Here is a 17,791-nt window from a genome sequence, read left to right on the forward strand (position 1 = left end):
GGCCCAGACCCTCGCCCTGCGGCGCGCGCTGCTCCGGAGACCCTGGTCTTCTCGGGGCACGAATTCTGGCGCGCCGGGGACCACGCTCGGGCCGTCAGTGCGCCCGACCCTGCAGCGGTGGGAAGGGAACGGAGGCCCCCAAAGATCCTCACCTCGTTGGGTTTGGCCGCGGCGTGTGCAAGTGTAGGGGTCGAAGGGGGCGGGATGGGCAGCCCTGGGGCTCAGCCCTTCCCGGTTTCCCCGGCGAAGGAACCGATAGCCAGCGGGGAGGATGCTCGCATTTCTGTAGGACACCTGGGACCAACTTCTCCACAGTAACCTGAACTTCCCCGAGGCCAGTGCGGGGCCTCGCACCAGCACTTTGGGAGGCCGAGGCCGGAGGATGGCTTGAGGCCGGAGGATGGCTTGAGGCCAGGAGTTTGGGACCAGCCTGAGCAACAAAGCGAGACCTTGTCTCTACAAAAAATTTTTTAGATGTACAAAAATAAATAAATAAACCAACCTCTTGGGAACTGGGAGCCACAGAGTTAGTGACATTCCAAAGTGCGGGGAGGGGACAGGCACAGCTGAAGGAGATGGGCCCACACTGGTGGTGTGCAGGTCTGCATTTAGAAGTTGGTGCGCTGGGAAACAGGGGCGCTGGACGGTTTCTGTGAGTACAGCCTCTTAATGTTCGAGGGCTTTAATCAGGACTATATTTGGACCTTGAGAAACCAGCCCCATACAGTCCACGCTCTCAAGCCCAGCAGGGGGCCAGCAGTGAGCAGAAGGACCTCGCCTTCCGCAGTGCCAGCGTCTCCGCCCCCGTGTCTACCCCTTCACCCACACGGTCACCGTGGAGATGACCATCTGGCCAGATTTGGGAGCCCCCAGGCAGAAGAAGGGCTGCAGCGGGCCGGGGAAGGCGGCCTGGGAGTAGGTGTGCAGGTGGGACCCGTCGTTCACGCTGTAGAAGGAGACCTCCCCGGCCTCGAAGTCCAGGAAGACGCCCATGTGGCTGGGTGGCTCCGTCAGCGTCACAGGCGTGGGGGCGGCCATCGTCGTGCACAGGTACTTCGTGCCCTTGGACAGCTGCACCACCCAGAACCCGTTCTCGGGGCACTTGGGGACCCTGTCCTTGCGGCTCACGTTGTCTCTGCACACGCCCAGGGCCCACAGCGCGTCCCCGGTGAGGTTCATGCCCACCTCCCAGTAGTGTCTCCCCGAGGAGAAGGTGTTCTGGCCCACGACGCAGGGGTAGGCCAGGAATCTGTCCTTGTTGCAGAACTCGGTGCTTTCGGGCGGGGAGCTGAGGTAGCGCCTCTGGCGGCTCTCGTACAGGAGGAGGTAGGGGTAGGCCGAGGCGGGGTCGGGCACCACGTCCTCTGCAGCAGGTGGGGCCCGGCGGCGGGGAGACAGGGTGCCACTCAGGGCCAGGGCTGAGAGGGCCAGAGCCCTAGCGGTGGGGCGGGGCAGGGCGGGGCAGAGGGTGGCTCGTGGCCAAATGGTCCCCAAACTCCCCAGAGGACCCCTGCACTGAGTGCAGCCGTGTCTCTGGGGTTCCCTTACGGCCCTGCACCCCAACTGTGGACACTGGCGTTGATAAGGGAGTGGCCGGGAGGCGGGGCCTTGGAGACCCCTGCTAGCCCACCCAGTGCAGGGAGCCGCCCAGCCCATGGCCGGATCAGGCGGTGCAGTCTGAGGCCGCACGCTGGTGGCTCTTCCCCCAGCCCTATGTGTGTGGGGGCGCGGGGGGCTTTGCCCAGAGAATCCAGGGACAGGGTTCCCGGCCCGGGGCCCCCACTTACCTTGGAAACTTTTGAGCACCCCTATCTGTCCGGGCACCCTGCACACAGTCCTGAGCACGGCTGGGGGGACCACCTCTGGGTACTGCATGCTGAAGCTGCTCTTCATCCAGCGGACACAAGCTCACTGTCCCCTCTGGGCCCACACGACCCCCCCGCCGCCCCCACCCCGGGTGACCACATACCTGCCCAGCGGGTCCTTGATATCCTGCAAAAGACAGAGAGAGGGAGGGACGGCCGGTGGGTGGGGAATGGGCCACCCCGGCCCACCCCTCCAGGTTGTCGTGCTGCTTTCTTGTCCCCTTCCCGGGCACTCCCTTCCCCGGAATCGGGCACCGTCCTCGCCCGGGCACTCCTGACCCCTGCCACGCAGGGCTCCCACGCCCACCTCGACCCTCCTGTCAGCCCACCGCAGACGCCCGATGTCCAGCCGGTCAGTGCGGACCAGGCCGAGGGCACCTCTGCCCTTCAAGGCGAGCGAGCAGTGACGCCAGCCTTCGCCTCCCAGCTCAGCGGGGCGGCCCACCCAGGATGCGGAGAAGGGGCGGGGCTGCCGTGGCTCTTGGGTGCGGCGTGGGGATGGAGAGGGGCCGGGTAACAGGCCAAGCCGCCAGGGCATTTTCTGCAGCCTCCTTGGGAGCCTGCGGCCTTCCCAGGTGCACGTTAGCAGCTCTGGCCCGGGAAGTTGCCAGGGATTTCTGCAGCACGACCCTTCGTCTTGGCACAGGAACCTCACGCGGTGACACGCTTAGGGCCTGCTCGTGAGAGTAGCCACCCACCAGCGCCATGGGGCTTAAGCCAACTCAGCGGGTTGTGAACAAGGTGTTTTTTGTTTGTTTGTTTTAAGAGACAGGGTCTCACTGTGTCACCCAGCTAAGAGTGCAGTGGTGTCACCATAGCTCACCGCAGCCCCGAACTCCTGGGGTCCAGTGACCCTCCCACCTCAGCCTCCTACTTGGGAGGCTGAGGTGGGAGGGTCACTGGATGCCACCACACCTGGATGCCACCACACCTGGATACTTTTAAAAACATTTTTGTAGAGATGGGGTCTTGCCGTGATGCCCAGGCTGGTCCCAAAGCCTTGGCCTCAAGCACTATTCCCACCTCGGCCTCCCAAAGTGCCGGGATTCCAGGTGGGAGCCACCGTGTCTGGCCCAGGCTGCTTTACGACGGAAGACTAACAGTCACGCAAAGGCAGGGCACCTGGCGAATCTATCCAGGACAACCCACGGGGCTCAGGCGGGACGTCGGGCACCCCACAGCGTGGTTGCCCGCGTCTGTGGGGCTTTGTTTCGGTGGCCCTTCCCCGTGGGGCTGCCTTCGGTCCCCGAGCTCCTGTCCTCCTGGGCGCACAGGCAGCTTAAACAGGTGCGCGGCCGCGGCCCAGCCCCAAGGCCCCCCCGCACTGCCCGGGCCGCGCCCGCACCTGCAGCATGTGCAGCGGCTCGCGCTGGCTCAGGTCCTCCAGCTGCAGCAGCAGCCGCTCCAGCGCGTGGCTCTGCCGCGCCAGCAGGGCCTTGCTCTCCTGGAGCCTGCCCGCAGTCTCCTCCTCCTCCTTCTTCAGCGCCTGCAGCAGCCGCCGCTCCTCCTCCAGCAGGCAGAGCCCCACCTTCTCGAACTCCCGCACGATGCGCTCTCTCCGGCTCCTCACCTTGTTCTGGGGGGGGCGCCCCATGTCGTGAGCGGGTGGGTGGCTCAGCGCCAGGGACTCCGGCGTGACCCGGAGCAAAGCAGCAGCTCCGTGCAGAGCTGGGAGCTTTAGCGGAGGGCCGGGCCCGCAGCCCCCGCCGCCGGGCCCTGACAGCCGGCTCAGCCACAGACTTCTGCACGTGCGTCTCAACACCCTTTGCAAACAGACCCACAAACACCAGGAGGGTCCCGGCACCCAGTCAGAGGGCTCCGGTTTGCCTGGGCAGGTACCGTGAGAAAATCCCCTCCGTTTCAACCCTGCAAGGAAAGTCCCTCTGAAACACAGTCCTCTTTTGGGCCTGTCTCCGCCTTCTTCAGCCCTGTCGTGCCTATAAAGCCCTTGTCCTCTGCTCAGCTCGGCCTTCTCTTTCTTTCTGTCTCTTTCATTCCTTCCTTCCCTTTTCTTTCCCTCTCTTTCTCTCCTCTCCTTCTCTCTCTCTCTCTCCTTTCTTGAGACAGGCTCTCGCTCTGTCTCCCAGACTGGAGTGCGGTGGCGTCATCACAGCCCACTGCAGCCTCCAACTCCTGGGCTCAACTGATCCTCCCGCCTCAGCTTCGGGACTAGCTGGGACTACAGGTGCAGCCACCACACCTGGCTGATTTTTCTATTTTCTTTTTTTTTCTTTCTTTTTTTTTTTTTTGGAGACAGAGTCTTGCTTTGTTGCCCAGGCTAGAGTGAGTGCCGTGGCGTCAGCCTAGCTCACAGCAACCTTAAACTCCTGGGCTCAAGCAATCCTCCTGCCTCAGCCTCCCGAGTAGCTGGGACTATAGGCATGCGCCACCATGCCCGGCTAATTTTGTCTCTCTATATATTAGTTAGCCAATTAATTTCTTTCTAATTTTATAGTAGAGACAGGGTCTCGCTCTTGCTCAGGCTGGTTTCGAACTCCTGACCTCGAGCAATCCGCCCACCTCAGCCTCCCATGATTTTTCTATTTTCTGTGGAAACGGGGTCTTGCTATGTTGCCCAGGCTGGTCTTAAACTCCTGGACCCTGACAGCCCCCGGCACCCACCTGCCACTCGTCTAAGGCCTGCTCCTCCTTGGCCTGCAGCTCCCCCGTCTTGCACATCTCCTGCCGAAGGTATTCCATGTCCTTCTCCAGCTTCAACTGTGGGATGCAAAACACCTCCGGCTGTGGGGCCAGCAGCGCCCCAGCCCCCACCCAGCGTCCGGACTGTGCTCGCTGGAGCTGCACCCGCCCCACACGTCTGCCTAGGGAGGGGCAGGGACCAAAGCACACCGCCCCAGAACACGCCAGTCCAGATCAGTTTGAGCTAAAAGCAAGTAAAGAAAAGAGCAGGTGCAAGAATTGCTCTCGGCCGGGCGCTGTGGCTCACGCCTGTAATCCTAGCTCTCTGGGAGGCCGAGGCGGGCGGATTGCTCAAGGTCAGGAGTTCAAAACCAGCCTGAGCAAGAGCGAGACCCCCGTCTCTACTATAAATAGAAAGAAATTAATTGGCCAACTGATATATATATATAAAAAATTAGCCGGGCATGGTGGCGCATGCCTGTAGTCCCAGCTACCCAGGAGGCTGAGGCAGAAGGATCACTCAAGCCCAGGAGTGAGGTTGCTGTGAGCTAGGCTGGCGCCACGGCACTCACTCTAGCCTGGGCAACAAAGCGAGACTCTGTCTCAAAAAAAAAAAAAAGAATTGCTCTAACCTTCGCCTTTTTCTGCCTAAAAGCAGGAGGGGGAGAAAAAAACCCCAACATGTGGAAGACGGATTCCCTCCTAACGCCATGAGAAAAGTGATGTTTTTATCACCAAAAGCAGAGGGTCAAAGCTAGAGAAATCTGTGCATCTCCTCACCCCCCACGCACTTAGTGACTCGGTGTACATGGGTGTGCGACTCTAACGTGCTTCTTTGGGTCTTGAGCTCCTTGAAAGGGTTCCCTGTTCACTTAAAACTTATATTAAGGTCAGGTGTCCTTTTCCTGTTCATTTGTCTTCAATCAGTTTAATTCTCAAGGCCAGCCAAAAACCCCCAAGAAAGGAGAGGCAACACTGGCCTACCCTGAGCCACAGTCTAGGCTCACCCTGTCCTCCCGGGCACCTGCCCGGCCCGCGCGGCCCACCTTGTACTCCTGCGCGGCCTCGTCCACGGGCAGCGCCCGGTGCAGGCGGTGCTCCTTGGCCTCCCTGCAGACCACGCAGATGGGGCTCCGGTCCTCCTCGCAGAAGAGCTTGAGGGCCTCCTGGTGCAGCGGGCACAGGTCCCGCCGCTGCAGGCCCGGGTGCTGCCGCGCCATCTCCGCCACCTTGGTCAGCATCCGGTTGGGCCGCAGGTTCCGGTGGGGGGACGTCTCCCTGCACTCGGGGCAGGGGAAGCTGTCCTTCCTCTTCCGTCGCCCCTTCTTGCCCTTGGCCTTCTCCCAGCTGGTCTGGATGCACTCGCGGCAGAAGTTGTGTCCGCAGGAGGTCATCACTGGGTCGGTGAAGTAGTCCAGGCAGATGGAGCACGTGGCCTCCTCCTTCAACTTCCTGGCAAGTTCCACGGCGTCCATGGCTCCTGGGGGGACACCAGGCCGGGTTGTCCGCGGCCAGGGACTCCCCGTGAGCCGTGACCCCGTGGAGTGCACGGCTCCTCTTAGGCCTCCCTTTCCTGATGGGGGCGGGTCCGGGGAGGGGCCCTAGCTGGCATTGAGGAGACACAAAGGTCTCGCTGGAAACTGCCAAGCCCCTCCCTGGCCACTGCTCTCTGGCCAGTCTGGGGCCCGCCCTGTCCCGTCTCTGGCCTCCCAGCTGCGTCTTTGCAGAGCATCCTGCAAGTCCCCCCCCCATGTCCACTCAGGTCCTCACCCGCAGGCCCCGGGTGAGCTCTAAGTCCTTGCCCACCTTTCGGGAATAGCCTGTTAGGTCAGTTTAGGCAAAGCCCCCTTCCCTTGGAGTATCCGACCCTCTCCACCCCGACCCTCTCCACCTGCCCTGCCCTGGGACTGCGATGAGAGATTCTCCCCTAGGGCAACGCCCCCAGGGCAGGAAGCTTGAATGAAGAGCCTTCCAACTAGTGCCTGAATAATCACTTAACAAAATCTCCATACACCAAAGGAAAAAGGGATTGTCAAGAGGGATGTGCGGTGCCCAAAAGACAAACGCCCGTGCACGCAAGCACACACATGCACAGTACGCCCGCGTGCATGCACAGATGCACCTGGGCACACACAGATACACCCATGCACGCATGTAGGCAATCACGTGCCCACGCATGCGCAGTCACACGTGCACACCGATGCACGCACACTACGCACGGATGCACACACGCGTGCACGTGCACAGAGGCACACTCACGCGCGCACAGGCGCACACACGCATGCTCACGGACGCCCTCGGAGACGAACACTCGTGACTCCACGCGCTGGGCGAGCACCGCCTTCGCCGGCCTGCTTCCCAGGGCTGCTGCGAGGACCCCGAGGTAGAGGAGGGACTTGAAAATGCGTCTAAGCCCGGAGCCCAGCCCTCCCCCTCTCCGGTTCTGCAAGCCCCTAAAGCGCCGGCGTGTCCTAGCCGCTCGGCTCTGCCCCGCGCTACTCTCAGGGCCGCCCGAATGTCCCCGTGTGGATGCGGGGCTCGTCCCGGGTACCCGTGGTCATTCTGCCCGCGGTTCCAACGGCGCCCCGTCCAGGGCGGCCGGGCGTCTGCAGGGGAGGCTGGCTCGGGCTGGGTCCGCCCCGCGGGCCGCGGGGACAGCAGCTGCGGGCTTTGTGGCGTCAGCCGGGGCAGGGGGAGTAGGGGCAGGAGGCGTGCAGCCCGCGGCCGTGCCTCAGTGGTGCAGCGGCACTGGTGGGGCTGGGGAGGCAGCAGGCGGGGGTGCAGGGCGGAGTTTGCAGGGGGGCGGTGGGGGGGGGTGTGTCTGGAGGTGGCGGGGCCGGGTTGGCCCCGGCTGGGGGATGGGGAGGAGTCTGCGGGTGGGGGGGGGTTTCCAGGGGGCGAGGGGTAGGAGGGGGGCGGCGCCCGCGGGGGGAGGCGATGCAAGGGTCTCTCTCGGACCCCGCGAGCCCCTCCCCTCGTCGCGCCGGGGGTCTCAGGGAGGGGCGTCCCGTCCTGGGGCAGACTGGTTCGGAGGGGCGTGGGGCGGGTCGGTGCCGGGGGCGGAGGAGGGGGTTCTTGCCCGCGCCCTAGGTAGTTTCGGCCGGTGTCCCCCCCAGTCCTGACCCGGCGCTGCGCGTGCGCTGACTCTGGGGCTGGGGAAAGGACAGATGGGGAAACTGAGGCTCGGGGCATGCGCGGAGCTGGGAGCAGCGGGTGGGGAAGGCCAAGCAGCACGGTTTAGCCATTTCGAGAGCGTGCGGGTGTAGACGGCTCGCTCGGCCGGAGTGGTGTTTCTTCCGCGCACGGGACGGTCTGCGCACCCGGGTCGGGGCTCACCCGCCGAAGTGTGGACACCTGTTGCTAATTCCGGCTTGTCCCCCACCTCCCCAGGCCTCTCCCTGTCGCTTACGTCTGAAAGCGAATTCTGGGCTGAGGGTTTCCTTCGATTTAGAAAATAGAATCAAGGATTAGGAAAACAAACAAAAAAAGAACTTAAAAAATTTTTAGAACAAACACACGCAAGACCACAACAGTACGATGAACCCCCATCTACAAACCGCCCAAATCAGCATTTTGCTGTATTTGATTCCTCTGCACTGTTTTATCTTGGCTGAGGTTCTTTCTTTTTTCTCTCTCTCTTTCTTTCTCTCTCTTTCTTTCTTTCTTTCTTTCTTTCTTTCTTTCTTTCTTTCTTTCTTTCTTTCTTTCTTTCTTTCTTTCTTTCTTTCTTTCTTTCTTTCTTTCTTTCTTTCTCTTTCTTCCTTCCTTCCTTCCTTCCTTCCTTCCTTCCTTCCTTCCTTCCTTCCTTCCTTCCTTCCTTCCTTCTTTCTTCCTCCCTCCCTTCCTCCCTTCCTCCCTTCCCTCCCTTCCTCCCTTTCCTCCCTTCCCTCCCTTCCCTCCCTTCCCTCCCTTCCCTTCCTTCTCTTCCTTCCCTTTCCTTTCTTTTTAAAGCAAGCCCCAGACAGCAGCCGTTTCACCCTGCAAGCTTTATCACAGTGTCTCAAAAGTGTACCTTACAGGCCGGGTGCTGTGGCTCACGCCTGTAATCCTAGCTCTTGGGAGGCCGAGGCGGGCGGATTGCTCAAGGTCAGAAGTTCAAAACCAGCCTGAGCAAGAGCGAGACCCCGTCTCTACTATAAATAGAAAGAAATTAATTGGCCAACTGATATATATATATAAAAAATTAGCCGGGCATGGTGGCGCATGCCTGTAGTCCCAGCTACCCGGGAGGCTGAGGCAGAAGGATCACTCGAGCCCAGGAGTTTGAGGTTGCTGTGAGCTAGGCTGACGCCACGGCACTCACTCTAGCCTAGGCAAGAAAGCGAGACTCTGTCTCAAAAAAAAAAAAAAAAAAAAAAAAAAAGTGTACCTTACAAAGCGACACAGCTTTGCCGACCACCAGCACTGAGGAGAATCCTACTTTATCGGACCTTTGGTGGGTATTCAGATTTCATCTATTACCTCAAAAGTATTCGTTTAAGAAGTTGGCTTTGGTGGGTTCTTGGCTCACCCCTGTAGACCCAGCACTTTGGGAGGCTAGAGGCAAGAGGATCTCTGGAGGCCAGGAGTTCTAGACCTGCCTGGGCAACGTAGCTGCGTCTCTGCAAAAAATAGAAAAATTGGCCTGGTGTGGTGGCACACACCTGTAGTCCCAGCTACTCAGGAGGCCGAGCCGGGAGGATGGCTTGAGCCCAGGAGTTCAAGGCTGCAGTGAGCTATTACTGCACCACTGCACTCCAGCCTGGGTGATAGAGTGAGACCCTGTCTCAAAATAAATAAATTAAATTAAATTAAATAACGTTGGTTTGTTTGAATCAGGATCCTAACAAGGTGATGAGGTCTTTTAACACTTAGTATAATTTCTCTTTTATTTTTCTTAATTTTTTTTCTTCATCTTTGTCTTTCTTAGTAATGCTGACGGGGGTGGAGGGGGGAGCAAAATGGCTTTCCTCAGCCCTTCTAGGTTCTTTGGGTGACAAGTTATAGTGACAGAAAGCAGATTAATGGGAGAAAAACCATTTGCATGGGAGAGGGAGAGGAAAAAAAACAACTTTCATCTACCGTCTTATATTCTTTCAATGGGACCTACAAATTAAACCAACTGCCCCCCTCCCAAAAAAAAAACAGATTATGGAGGAAAAAATGGCATACACATCCTCATCTTACATTTTTAATTTTATATGCCCAGGGTCTTTACAGCAAATAAGTGAAAACCTAAAGAGGAGGTTACGCTCAGGAGCTTCCATACTATTTTAACAAAGGGCAACAAGAATTGTAAAAGAAGTGACTGGACAGAGGAAGAGGAGGTTTGAGCTTCTAGTGGTAAATTGTGAGATGACTTGGGATTTTAGGGGGGAAACTAATAAGAGTTTTTTGTTCAGACTCATCTTGGTGGCATCTCTGGTGATGAGTGTTTTCTTTCTGGCATGGGACAGGAGGCACCTTTATAAATGCAGAAGGGAAATGTATGCCCTAATTTTAGGCAGCAAGAAGGAAGGCAGAGAACTCCTTTTTGTGTTTGCTGTTTCTCTGTTGACCTGAGTGAAAAATAATCGATATGCCAGAGTGGCACATTTTGGGGGTGGGGACATCCTGATCCCTTCAGACTTTGGGGGGCTTTTTATGCAACATACTCTCACTGAGGAGGCCAGTTCATGGCCTGTATCATCTGGAACACTGCCGGTAATGAGGTTCAAAACATCACGCCCTAAAATGTGACTGTAGGAGACTAGAGTATGCTTCCTGAAATACGGCTCTTGGGCACGAGGGTTCTTTTGAGCTGATTCTTTTTTTCTGTTGGAAACAGCAGACACAGAAGATGCTCCGAAAACAAGGCAGAGTCATACCTTTGTCAGGGGAACTTACGTCTGCAGAGATCTCCATCTGTAAGGCTGGCTCCCCTCTGCACTTGGGAGAGTCTCTAAATTGCTGGAGACTCTCACAATGGAGAAGGCCTCGACTCAAATCTGCATAACGCGGCTTACCCTTGTTTCAGGAACTTTTCCTCACCACCTCCCATGGCTGCCCCCACCCCTCACTTCTTGGTTCAGGGAATTGCAGTATTTATACCTGAAGTCGAAGACACTTGTTGAGATTTAGTCTTAGAGACTTTCCTTTTTGGGATTTCCCTATCTCCCAGGTGTGCAGGTTATTAGACATTTTGTTCATCTTCCTCTTTCATAAGAGGAAGATGAACTTTGCCTTTTGCCACAGGAAGGCCCAACCAAGGACTATAAAGGGCAGAGAGGAAATTATTTTTCCTCCCCTAGTACAGTCCTCAGGACAGGGGTCACCAACTCTCAGAGCCTTAAATAAACAGATTCAGGATCTATGGTTAAAAGTAGAGTTTATTTCAGCATAAGATTTGAGGAAGGCCACCTGGGAACACAGACTCCAAAGGATGGGAGTTAGTGCTCCAAAGTGGGGAGTTTGGGGCTCATTTATGCAGATGAGGTCTGGGAAGTTTGCTGGGGTTTCAGCATGTTCCACACCAGGCTAGCACATAGTTATGCAGTCTGGTTAGTCAAGGTGGTATTCTTTTTGGAAAAGGTGTATTTAACATTCCACACTGGGGTCTTTTGTGCCATCTTGTCTGAGTTAGGTGCAAGATAATGTCAACCAAGCTACAATCCTAAGCTCCCTTATCAACCGAATGCACCCCCTCCTGACCAGAGAAACCTTAAAACTGAGTTCCCGGCCATGAAGAGAGGGGGGAATATCGGACGTGCCTCATTATACCCCCTCCCTTTTAGAGTTTAGACAAAACAATTGATCAGCATTAATGTTAAAACAGATCATAAGACTGACAAAACAGAGTCTTTGTGACAAAATGCTAAATTATTAACAGGACCTAAGGCCATGCAGGGCAAAGGTTAGATCACCTGCAGGCCATCAATCTACTTCGCAGATCACTTGACTCCATATATTGTAGCTTGTCTGTGATTAACAGACTATCTTAACTTAAAAATGTTCTAAACCTTTAGACAAAGATTTATTTCTTTAACCAATTATAAATCAAAGAATCTTTGAACCCATCTCTATCACCAATAAAACTCTCCTTTCTACTATGTAACTATCGTGGTGGTCTCTTAGATGACATAGTTTAATAAGAATGACATTTGGTTTTTGTCCCCAAACCCAGAGCTCCTAAAACCCTCAGAATTTCCCAAGAGATAGGAATAGCTTTAGTTATTCACAAGGCATCTCTTCCCATCACACCTGAGTCTAAGCTACTGAGATGACTCAGTTGGGGACCCCTAGATAGTCTCAGGAAGGGGCTGGTCATAGAAAGACCAAGAAATAAGAGGGTTGGAACTTTTCACTCCATACCCTACCCCACCTCCAGGAAGGGGAGAGAGGGCCAGAGATTACACTCTCCCAAAGCCCTCAGACTCATCAAATCTTGAACAATAAGATTTGATGATTTTCTGGGTTGGCAACGATTTTCTGGTTGACGTGCCCCAACTCCATGGGCACAGAAGCTCCTGCACTGGGGACCCTTCTGGACTGGCTGTTCCTTTGTAATATCCTGTGTAATACACCCACAAACGTAAGTCAAGTGTTCCCTGAATTCTGCGAGCTGTCTCTTCTTAGAAGGGCACGGATCCATCCATGAGGGCTCCACTCTTGTGGCCTAATCACCTCCCAAAGGCCCCCGTTTTAAGGGGTTAGGATTTCAACATATGAATTTTGGGGGGACACAAACATTCAAACCGTAGCATTTTTATTTTCCTTTTTGAATCCTCAGTGCTTGAAACATGGAGAATCTTGTGAGGAAATGAAAAGATTTCTGAATAATCACCAATACTTGGAAGCAGCCCAGAGCTCGTTCAGTAAGTGAATGGATAAACTGCAATACATCTAGACAATGAAATGTGATTCTGTTCTAAAAAGAAATGAGCTATCAAGCCATGAAAAGACACAAAGGAACATAAAATGCTTACTACTGAGAAAAGCCAATCTGAAAAGGCTACCTACTGTGTGATTCGACTACAGGACATTCTGGAAAAGGCAAAACTATGGAGACAGTGTTGGGAATATCAGCGGTTTCCAGGGGTTAGGAGGTAGGAGGAGAGAGGCAGAGCACGGGGGATTTTTAGGGCAATGAGACGCCTCTGCAGGACAGTATAATGGTGGATATGGGTCATTATACCTTTGTCCAAACCCATAGAATGCACACCACCAAGAGTGAACCCCAATGTAAGCTGTGGACTCTGGGTGACAGTGACGTGTCACTGTAGGTTCCTTGATTATAACTAATGGGCTCCCCTGGCGGGGGGCGGGTGTTGATAATGGGGAAGCTGTGTGTGTAGGGGTCGGGCTATAGGGGAAATGTCTATTCCTTTCCACTCAATTTAGCTGTGCACCTAACTCTAATCTTAAAATATAAAGTCTTTGAAAAATTGGTCTATGGTATGGGAACCCCTCTGCCAGGCCATCCCTGAGGGGGAGGCCACAGCAGGCGTTCCTGGAGAGCCCTGTGCTGTGTTGGGACTGAGGGTGCTCCAGGGAGGCTGTGGGACATTCCTAGCTTGAGCAGCCCAGCAACTGGGGCACACCAGGAAGCTTCTAGAACTCAACTGGAGAGGCAGGAGGAATCTTAGGACCCTTCTATTGGCCTGACTGTCTGACCCTTCTTCAGGGATAGCCCTTGGTGAGCGGCCAGCCCCCAGTCGCAGGCTCCCCAGCAGGCATGAGCTGCCCTGTTCCCCGGGGCCATCCCGTGGTCTTTGCATAAGATGCTCGGTGACCCCCAGTCATAACCTGGGGGTTATGACTTCAACGTATGAATTTGGAGGCACAAAATGCAGCCTGTAACAGATGATGGACACCTGGAGCACCCACCATGTGCCATGCAAGGGTGTTCATCACTGTGACTTTCCTGTGGCAAACCCCTGAGCTGAACTCTGACGTGATCAGGCCCAGGGGCTCACGGTCCAGCTCAGGGCAGGTGTCCAGCCCCAGGCTGCAGACACAGACAGACACACACACACCCCTAGCCCTCCTGTGAATTTAATGTGATAGGCCAAGTTAACACATGACTCACTGGACTTCCACGGTAATCGGAGACAGGCTGGGCTAACACACACAACTAGCTGTACTTCTAGCTGAAAATAGGCCAAGGTGGTAACACACACAGCACTTGCTGGCCTCGTAACCTAACAATAAACAGCCCGAGCTCTAGCATGTGCTCACAGGCGCGCTCTCTCTCTCTCTCACACACACACAGGCAGACTCGCGGTCCTCCTCCTAGAGCGAGGCCCAGCACCGCTGGCTGGCCCGACCTGACTGGGGGGAGGGGCTGGTATCCAGGAGGGTGTAGCCAGACCTCCAGCCTGACGTAACTAGAGCTAGACTGACTGGCGAGACTCGATCCGCCAACCTCCTGACCTCCCTGAGTCAGGGAAGCGAGGGCAGCAGGAGTCCCCCAACGAAGCCCAGGAACCCACGTGCTACAGCCCCTTTTATGACCAGGTGGTGGCTCTGAAAAGAGCCTTTGGGGTGGTGACTACTGGTGTCAGAGGGCGCACAAGGGGCCTAAGCCCGCTCCCCGCGGATGCGGCGTGCCAGCTGGATGTCCTTCGGCATGATGGTGACGCGCTTCGCGTGGATGGCGCACAGGTTGGTGTCCTCGAAGAGCCCCACGAGGTAGGCTTCGCACGCCTCCTGCAGTGCCATCACAGCCGAGCTCTGGAAGCGAAGGTCGGTCTTGAAGTCCTGCGCGATCTCTCGCACCAGCCGCTGGAACGGCAGCTTGCGGATCAGCAGCTCCGTGGACTTCTGGTAGCGGCGGATCTCACGCAGCGCCACCGTGCCGGGCCGGTAGCGGTGCGGCTTCTTCACGCCGCCTGTGGCCGGGGCACTCTTGCGAGCCACCTTGGTGGCCAGCTGCTTGCGCGGTGCCTTGCCGCCCGTCGACTTGCGCGCCGTCTGCTTGGTGCGAGCCATGCCGTCGAGTGTTACAGCTGCTATCGCTAGCTCTGCCTCTGCCTCAGTGCAGTCAAGCCTCCTGCGGTGCCTACTTTTATAGAGCCTACCGCGTTCCCATTGGCCCACCGCAGGGTGGCGTGATGGCAAGATACGCTCTGATTGGGTCCCGCTCTGACGCCTGCCCTTTATATTCTCTCCTGTTGGTTGTGGCACCACAGCTAGCGCCTGTGGAAGTGAACGTCATCGGACAGTCAGGGTAGGACACGGCGGCGGGAGGGTACAGGCGCCCTCCTGTCCTCTCAACACTTCTCCTTCCTTCCTCCCGACCCTGGCTGGGGTGGGGAGAACCTTCCAGAAGCCAGCACTCCGCATTCCACCTTTACACGACGACCATGTTCAGTTTTCATGAGGAAAACAGCCGGGGTTAAAGGGATTCCCTCACGCTTAATGGCTCACAAAGAACCCCCTTCCCCATATGACTCAGATGAGACTTAGGATGCTGGAGGAGGAAAAAATATGCATTTCTGGCATATTAACTATTTTCAATTAAAGGCATTAAAAAATAAATGAGCCGGCAAATGCAAGAAGCTCACGTTGACCTTGTGATGTTTCTGAAAAGTAGGGGATGACATTCCCCCGTGGAAGATGTCCTCCTCATACTGGAAGGAAAGTAACGTTCTTGCCCTCCAGGACGGGAAGCAGGAGCTGCCCCCCCAAACCTGACGTTGGAACTCCATCCCCAGCGCTGGACGCGGGGCCTAGCGGGGTGTGGGGGTCCTGGAGGGGCAGCCCTCACCGTCCCAGCCCCCAGCCCCGCTGGAGCGGAGGCTGTCAGCGTGGGCGTCCGTGTCAGCCCCGCGGGAGTCGGGCTGCTTCTGTTGCTCAGGTAGCCACTGGCACCAGATGCTTTGCATTCCCTTAGGGTCCCGTTTTTGGCTCCCCTCCTGACTCCGGGCTTGCCTAAGAACTCCTCCACTTTGTCGGGAACCCACTGTTACTCTGCCGGAGCGCGGCCGGCGGGCGTGGTGGCCCTGTTAGGTCTGGAGGCGGGGAGCCAGGTGGCAAGGACGTGGCTAAGGGCGGAGAGCAGGCACCGAATGGTAGCTAGGAACCAAATTGAGGCTAGGAACTGTTCCCTGGTGGGTACATACATGGTAAAAAGTTCCTAGTAACCTAGAGCTCATTACCATCTAATTAGTATACTATGAGTGGAGCTTTGTGGAAAATTCTAGAAAAGGTGCTGTGCGCAGAAAGGGAAACTGTTATGTAAACTACCCTGTCGCTGCAACCTGTCTGGTAACACTCACCTGTCAATCACCCCCAAAGGCGGGAAACAGCAACCAATCCTGCCAGGGGGAAGGCGGGACGGACTCGTGGGGTCACAAAAGGCAACACGTGCTCAGCCTTCCCCTTTCTCCGTCCACTCCTGGGGTGTGACCTGTTCCACTCTCTCTGGAATGTGTCTTCCCTCCGTGTAGCTTCCTTTACTTTAATCCCTTTGTGAGATAAACTGTTTGTATGAAGTTGCTCTGTGTCTGTGATCACTCCGTCATGGGCTAAGTGAGTACCAGCACTCCAGGGACCAGGTCCACACCAACAACCTAACAGCCGGTGTGGGCGACAGGAATCACTTGACAATGCTGTGATTGAATCTCAGCCTCTCACTGGGCCTGAGTCCCTGGGCTGTGACCTCCACAGGTGTGTCTCAGCTGTTTTTTCCCCTTTCCGTGTGACAAGTTAATTTTATGTTTTCATAACTTACTTCAGTATAACTGATTCCCTTGTAATTGGTTCTTTAAAAAAATGTTAATGTATTTAAAAACTTTCTGAGACAAAGTCTATGGGCTTCATCAAACTGCCAAAGGGTTTTTTATTTTTTAAATTTATTAACACCATGAGGAATAGTCGTACATTTCCCTCTGTTGAAAAGCACTGCGTGCCTGAGAGAAACCCAGCTTCGTCCTGCAGTGGGGAGTTGCCGGGCAGATTGGTATTTGGGTTCCGATTGGCTGACATCCTGTACTGTTTTAACCAATTGGAGAGCTGAACTGGAAGCAGCTGCTTTACATGTGCACTCTAATCCAATCAGATGTTAGATTCGCTAAGCCCTCATTTGAATATAAGCCATATAAAAGGCCAGCTGCGTGGCTGGCCTTTGCAGGGAAGTGCGCTCTCTCCAGTTGAGGTCCGTTTCTAAACTTAGGAAGACTTGACCATCAGATGTGGTTTATGTTCGGAATGAACAGGGCCGGGTGACAGGCCCTGAGGTCACATATCTCCGGTCGAAAAGTGTGCAGCTCTCCACCAAGTTCCCCAGCTGCAAGGGAGCAGCTTATATGTCTGTAAAAGCTGGTTGGCTGAGTCTGCTCTTTTTGCAGGACTAAAGCTTGTGAGACACTCAGCTCAATTCCAGCTGCTGAGTTTGATGGAATTGGGTGGAAGAAGATTGAATTCCTGTAGAGTTTGATGGAATAACCAATTACATCAATAGAAAGTATTTACTTGAGTTCCTTGTTTCACAAGTGCTATGGAAGCAAGCACATTACTTTAATTTTCTTTTTATTTCTGCTTTTTATTCTTTTTATTTCTTCTTTTTATTCCTTTGTGAACAAACCAAGTTATTTTTTGATAGTAGCCAGGGTTAGTTTCAATGAATTCTAGCTGGCAGAGGGGTTTCTCTTTTCTTTTCTTTCTTTCTTTCTTTCTTTCTTTCTTTCTTTCTTTCTTTCTTTCTTTCTTTCTTTCTGTCTGTCTGTCTGTCTGTCTGTCTTTCTTTCCTTTCTTTCTGTCTTTCTTTCTTTCATTTTTGTTTAGAGACCAGGTCTCACTCTGTCACTCAGGCAACATAGTGAGACTTCATCTCTACCAAAAAAAATTGAGAATTAGCTGGGTGTGGTGGTGCATGCCTGTAGTCCTAGCTACTCAGGAGGCTGAGGCAGGAGTGCTTCAGGCCAGGAGTTTGAAGTTATAGCAAGCTGTGATCAGGCCACTGCACTCCAGCCTGAGTGACAGAGCCAGACTCTGTCTCTAAAAAATAAATGGATAACTAAATATATGTTTCTAGTTTACCTAATTAGTATCTGAGTTAGTCAGCTTTTGGTGGTATGCTCCCAAGAACAGGCAATCCCACTACCACAAAGAGGCCCTTTTTGCCAGTGGGTCTGTGGGTGGCTACAGGGTCCCCAAGTGAGAGGAGGGCTCAGGTGTACTTCATTGCCCCTCTCATTTGGGGACCTCAAATGTAGGAGTTAGGCAATTGTATTCATCACACAGGAGTGAGGCAGAGTGATTATTCGCTGAATGACATCAAATCTAAGAGAGTCCAGATCTTTGTCACAAAAATACACTATTCTTTA

General features: G+C 54.9%; 2 protein-coding genes across 4 annotated transcripts; both read right to left on the reverse strand.

The window, feature by feature from the left end:
* Positions 1–666: 666 nt before the first annotated feature.
* Positions 667–7,178, reverse strand: TRIM17 (tripartite motif containing 17). Of its 3 annotated transcripts, none has more exons than XM_076009580.1 (7): positions 7,057–7,178; positions 5,552–5,985; positions 4,488–4,583; positions 3,211–3,441; positions 1,970–1,992; positions 1,788–1,885; positions 667–1,364 (listed from the first exon to the last, which is right to left on the reverse strand). In XM_076009580.1, the coding sequence occupies exons 1-7, from the start codon at positions 7,064–7,066 to the stop codon at positions 811–813; spliced, it is 1,446 nt and encodes a 481-aa protein (XP_075865695.1). In that variant the 5' UTR covers positions 7,067–7,178; the 3' UTR covers positions 667–810. The 3 variants fall into 3 exon arrangements, with proteins under 3 accessions (XP_075865695.1, XP_075865694.1, XP_012634019.1); XM_076009579.1 differs by having other exon boundaries at positions 1,788–1,847; positions 7,057–7,177; XM_012778565.3 differs by having other exon boundaries at positions 1,788–1,882; positions 7,057–7,175.
* A 6,827-nt stretch (positions 7,179–14,005) lies between these two features.
* Positions 14,006–16,016, reverse strand: H3-4 (H3.4 histone, cluster member). Its single transcript, XM_076009581.1, has one exon. The coding sequence runs from the start codon at positions 14,451–14,453 to the stop codon at positions 14,043–14,045; it is 411 nt and encodes a 136-aa protein (XP_075865696.1). The 5' UTR covers positions 14,454–16,016; the 3' UTR covers positions 14,006–14,042.
* Positions 16,017–17,791: the final 1,775 nt, after the last annotated feature.

Source organism: Microcebus murinus, chromosome 13 (genome assembly GCF_040939455.1).
Source record: "Microcebus murinus isolate Inina chromosome 13, M.murinus_Inina_mat1.0, whole genome shotgun sequence".
Lineage (NCBI taxonomy): Eukaryota > Metazoa > Chordata > Mammalia > Primates > Cheirogaleidae > Microcebus > Microcebus murinus.

Bases quoted from the DNA above. Each gene is read 5' to 3' on its own strand.
- H3-4 (XM_076009581.1), bottom strand. From the start codon at position 14,453: ATGGCTCGCACCAAGCAGACGGCGCGCAAGTCGACGGGCGGCAAGGCA.
- TRIM17 (XM_076009579.1), bottom strand. The intron at 1,993-3,210 runs GTGCGGGCGCGG...TGTCTTTTGCAG, and splicing joins AGCCGCTGCACATGCTGCAG to GATATCAAGGACCCGCTGGG. The intron at 1,365-1,787 runs GTAAGTGGGGGC...CACCTGCTGCAG, and splicing joins GGTGCTCAAAAGTTTCCAAG to AGGACGTGGTGCCCGACCCC.